This window comes from Salvelinus fontinalis, chromosome 34 (genome assembly GCF_029448725.1).
Source record: "Salvelinus fontinalis isolate EN_2023a chromosome 34, ASM2944872v1, whole genome shotgun sequence".
NCBI classification, from domain to species: Eukaryota; Metazoa; Chordata; class Actinopteri; order Salmoniformes; family Salmonidae; genus Salvelinus; species Salvelinus fontinalis.
Window position 1 is genome coordinate 30,238,996 of NC_074698.1, and position 4,712 is coordinate 30,243,707.

General features: G+C 48.5%; 1 protein-coding gene across 1 annotated transcript; it reads left to right on the plus strand.

The window, feature by feature from the left end:
• Positions 1 to 134: 134 nt before the first annotated feature.
• On the plus strand, positions 135 to 4,442 carry ppl (periplakin; the record flags this gene model as incomplete). Its single annotated transcript, XM_055898438.1, is given in 4 exon segments — positions 135 to 218; positions 356 to 472; positions 972 to 1,064; positions 1,214 to 4,442. Coding segments are annotated over 4 exon segments (2,961 nt in total), but the record flags the coding sequence as incomplete, so codon positions are not given.
• Between the last annotated feature and the right edge of the window lie 270 nt (positions 4,443 to 4,712).

The following is a 4,712-nucleotide window of genomic DNA, read 5'->3' on the forward strand; positions in this document are numbered from 1 at the left end:
TGTCTATACCTCTGGTCAAAGTCCTCTACCTCTAATGGTCCTGTTATGTTTCTATACCTCTGGTCAAAGTCCTCTACCTCTAATGGTCCCGTTATGTTTCTCGGTCTAAAATGTTGATTTCCGTGTTGTCACAGAACCTGCTCTCCGACATTAAAAAGAAGGAGTCTGAGTTGAACAACGTATCAAAAAATGCTCAACTTTACCAGCAAGCCGTCAAGGTAGGGGAATGAACACTGATCGACACATAAACTCTGATTCCCTACGGCGAGGAGAAATGGATACGATTTGATGTAACTCTTTCTCTCATTTTTCTTCCTCTCAATGAATAATTGATTTGACTCATTCGTGTTTGCAGGACTATGAGAACGATACTGAGAAGTTCAAGTCTATTCTGGACCTTGAAGACGGGCTGGTCCCTCAGACCTACAAGAGAAGCAGACTGGAGTCCCCTGCACTCAGGGTCAAGGAAGAGGTAAGGAAGACTGCATCTGTGGCCCAAATGGAACCCATTTCCCTATTTAGTGCGCTACTTTTGGACTCTGGTCATAAGGCCCTGGTCAAAAGTAGTGCACTATATAGGGAATAGGGTGCATGGGCCCTGGTCAAAAGTAGTCCACTGATATGGAATATTGTGTAATGTGAGAGTCAGCCCTTGACAATAACCTCAATGCATATGACACGTTGTAATGTGACGCCTTTTGATACATTTTCAGGAAGTCTTTTGATTGACATCTTCTAATGAACATTCTGAAAATCAAATCTAATCAAATGTTATGTCACATGTGCCAAATACAACAGGTGTAGACCTCACAGTGAAATGCTTACTTACAAGCCCTTAACCAACAATGCCGTTAAGAAAAATAAGTGTGAAGTAAAAAATAAAGATATAAATAATTAAAGAGCAGCAGTAAAATAACAGTAGCAAATGATGCCCCTGGTTCCATACATTCTCATAATTTCCTTGTTTACAGGAATCTGCCATTGAAGCTAAATTCACCGAAGTGAATGCAGTTAACAAGCAAAGGATGGCGAATCTGCAGTTTGCCCAAGGCCTTATGAATCAGGTGAGATACTCCCGAATGTTCAACAATCAATGTTGCACATCTTTATATAGATCCAAAATATAATTTAAATGTCACATCATTCTAAATAAACATAATTGCCATTACTTCTGAAAAAAAAATAACCTCAGCCTCCTCTCCCACTCTCTCAGCAATCAGACGTGATCGTCAGCAACAATGTCCAGCAAGTCAAATCTGCCGCTCCCGGACAAGAAGCCTGGAGGATCGAGAGTCAACTGAAAGACGAGATCCAGAGGAGGGAGCAGCTGGAGAAGGATCTAGAGAAAATCCAGACGGACATCTACATGTTGGAGGGTCAGAAGCCGGAGGACACCGTCGTCAAGAAGGAGATCATCAAGAAGGTTCCGGATCCTACTCTGGTCGACGAGGTCCACAATGTCCGTCAGAAACTGTCAGACGAAACCCGGGTCACCCGGGCCATGGAAAACGAGCTGGAGGCGCTGAGGCTGAAGCTGCGCGGCATCGAAACAGAGATCAAAGAAGGAGCACAGCAGTACACTGTGAAGGAGGTGCTGCGTATCGAGAGGGACCGCGGCCAGGAGGAGGAGGTGAGGAGGCTCAGGGAGGAGCTGGAAGAGCTGAGGAGGAAGAAGACCATCAAGGACAATGAGGTGATCCAGATCACCAAGCAGGTGACGCTCCTGGCACAGCAGAAGTCCAAGGAGCAGGAGGTGATCACAGAGGAGGAGGTGATTAAAGTGCAGAATGACCCACAACTGGAGAACGAGTACCGCATCCTCTTGGACAGGAAGCAGAAGGAGCAGGAGGCCAGGAAGCAACTGGAGGACGAGCTGCGCTTCCTCCAGGACAAGCTCCGCAGGCTGGAGAAGGAGAAGTCCATGGCCGAGGAGAAAATCTCCATCAAGGAGGTGCTGAAGGTGGAGAAGGATATCGCCTTTGAGAGAGAGGTAGAGAATCTCAGGATGCAACACGAGGATGAGAAGTCCAAGCACCGGTCTTCCCAAAGGGAGCGCGCCGACCTCCAGAGGAAGATCTCCAGCCTAGAGGAGGAAAAGTCAAGGGTCATAGTTCAGGAGAAGGTGAGGGAGATCGTCAGGCCTGACCCCAAGGCTGAGGCTGAAGTGGCCAACCTACGCATGGAACTGGTGGAGCACCAGAGGAGATACAGAGACGCCGACCAGCAGCTGAAGTCCCACCAGGACGAGCTGAAGATGCTGAGAAACAGAGGTCCGCAGATCGAGATCAAGGAGATCATCAAGGAAGTCATCAAGTACAAGACGGACCCGCAGACCGAGAGGGAGCTGGAGAAACTCCGCAACGAGATTGTGGACAAGACGCACCAGACGGAGAAGTCAGAGATGGAGATCAGGCAGCTGAGGGACGAGATTCAGCGGTGGAAGGACACCAAGCCCCAGGTGCAAATTAAAGAGGTGGTTAACGAGGTGCTGGAGTACAAAGAAAACCCCAAAACCAAGGAGGAGATTGAGATCCTGAAGAGGAAGCTGGCGGACGAGCAGAAGAAACGCCTGGACCTGGAGAGGGAGCGATCAGCTAATGAGGAGAAGATCCGGCTAAGGAAGATCGACCTGTCCCAGGTCAGGGAGAAGGTGGTCCAACAGGAGGTGGTTAAGATTGAGGAGGACCCATTACTGAGGTCAGAGTGCACCACCTTCACACAGAACATCAACAATGAACAGAGGCAGAGGGAGACCCTGAAAGAGGAGCTCTTCCAACTTCAGAGGCAGAAGGCCAACCTGGACGCACAGCTGGAGGAGCTGGAGCGAGAACGCCGAGCTAGGCGCGATGCAGAGCTGGAGATCCAGAGGCTGAGGGTCAGGCTGAACGAGATGGAGGTCAGGGACAAGGAGAACAGGGAGAGGGTCACAGTGAAACAGATGGTGGTTCTCCAGCAGGACCCCCAGCAAGAGAAAGAGCACTCCATCCTCAAGCTGCAGGTGGAGGAGGAAAGACACAAGCGCACCCTGCTGGAAAAGGAGCTGAATGTCCTGCTCCAGCAGCAGGTCACCCTGGAGAGGACAGTGGTGAAGGAGAAGGTGGTGCGCACCGAGACCATCCAGGTAGAGAAGGACCCGGAGGCTGAGCTGGAGATCGAGAAGATGACGAGGACGCTGGAACAGGAGAAGAGGAGGAGGCTGGAGCTGGACCAGGAGCTGGGCAGCCTCAAGTCCCGCCTGTCCGACATGGAGTTCACCAACACCAAGTCGTCCAAGGAGCTGGACTACATCCGCGACGAGAGCAGCCGCCTCCAGCAGGAGAACCAGAGGCTACAGAATGACATCCGCAGGCTGCAGTCCGAGATCCAGATCACCTCCACGGAGACCCGGAGCATCTCCAACTCGGCCCCCATGGAGAGCGGGAAGAACCTAGAGCTGAGGCTGGACTCACTGCAGAGGGAGCTGGCCGACCTGAGGGCCATCACCAGCCAGAAGGATGAGGAGATCGAGAAGCTACAGAGGAGCCTCTCGGCTATCCAGATCAAGAGGGAGCAGAGGGAGAGCCACCTGAGGAGATCCATTGTGGTCATCGACCCCGACTCGGGTAAGGAGATGAGGCCGGAGGAGGCCTACAAGCTGGGGCTGATCGACTGGAAGATGTTTGTGAACCTCCAGAGCCAGGAGTGCGACTGGGAGGAGATCAGTGTCAAGGGCCCCAAGGGGGAGTCCTCTGTTCTCCACGACAGGAAGTCTGGGAAGAAGTTCTCCATTGAAGACGCCCTGAAGGCTGGGAACATCACCAACCGCCAGCTGCAGCAGTACCATGACAAGGAGATCACCATCCAGGAGTTCGGCGTCATGGTGTCAGGAAAGACCAAGTGAAAAAGAAACATCTGAACAAAACTACTTTTCTAACAGTCTGTGTTTCTGACGACCATGAGTTTGAAATGTGTGCGGTTTCTTGATTTTGGATTTCACTAGTTTTTGAATCTTCCAAAATGTTTTAATTCTGACGTACTTGATCTAACATTAAACAACATGTTAGTTTTATATGTATACTTCCTCCTCTCTCTCTCTCTCTCTCTCTCTCTCTACATTGCACTGTTATATTTATTTTCAAACGCATAATACACTATAAATACACAAACTGGTGTTCTGGTTTTAAATGAGGGTTGGTATGGCTGTGTTTATAGCCAGTCAAAGGGTTGTAGAAGGGTTTTCTGTTTGTCCCTGGAATACGCTTGTTCAACTACTTACACTGGGTACAGGGTTAGAGGTAGTACTTTAAATATCTTTGTTTTGAACGTGGGATTGAATTTACATACACAAGGATATGAACGGATATTGGTAATGTCTGTCTGTGGTATGCTACTGTAAAACGGTCTCTCAGTTGTCCTGTTTTACATGTCTTACATAAGAAATAAAACTGTTCAATGGTAAAGGGTTAACTTGTTATGTGTTTCTTTAAAAAAGTAGGCCAGTTTTAAACACAGTATGGATTTACAAAGATATATTGCTTATAGATAAGCAAGATAAGTCATCTTTAGGCATAGGTTCCATACATGAAGCTCGTATTTATTGAAAGAAATATAACTGTACAGCTTTTCTTGAAAACCACCGTATTCCTGCTAATCTCAAGGACAGATCTGGTCATCGAACCAATCAGTTACAAACAAATTGCTGAAGATAAGAGGGTATGTTTGTAATGGTGAAA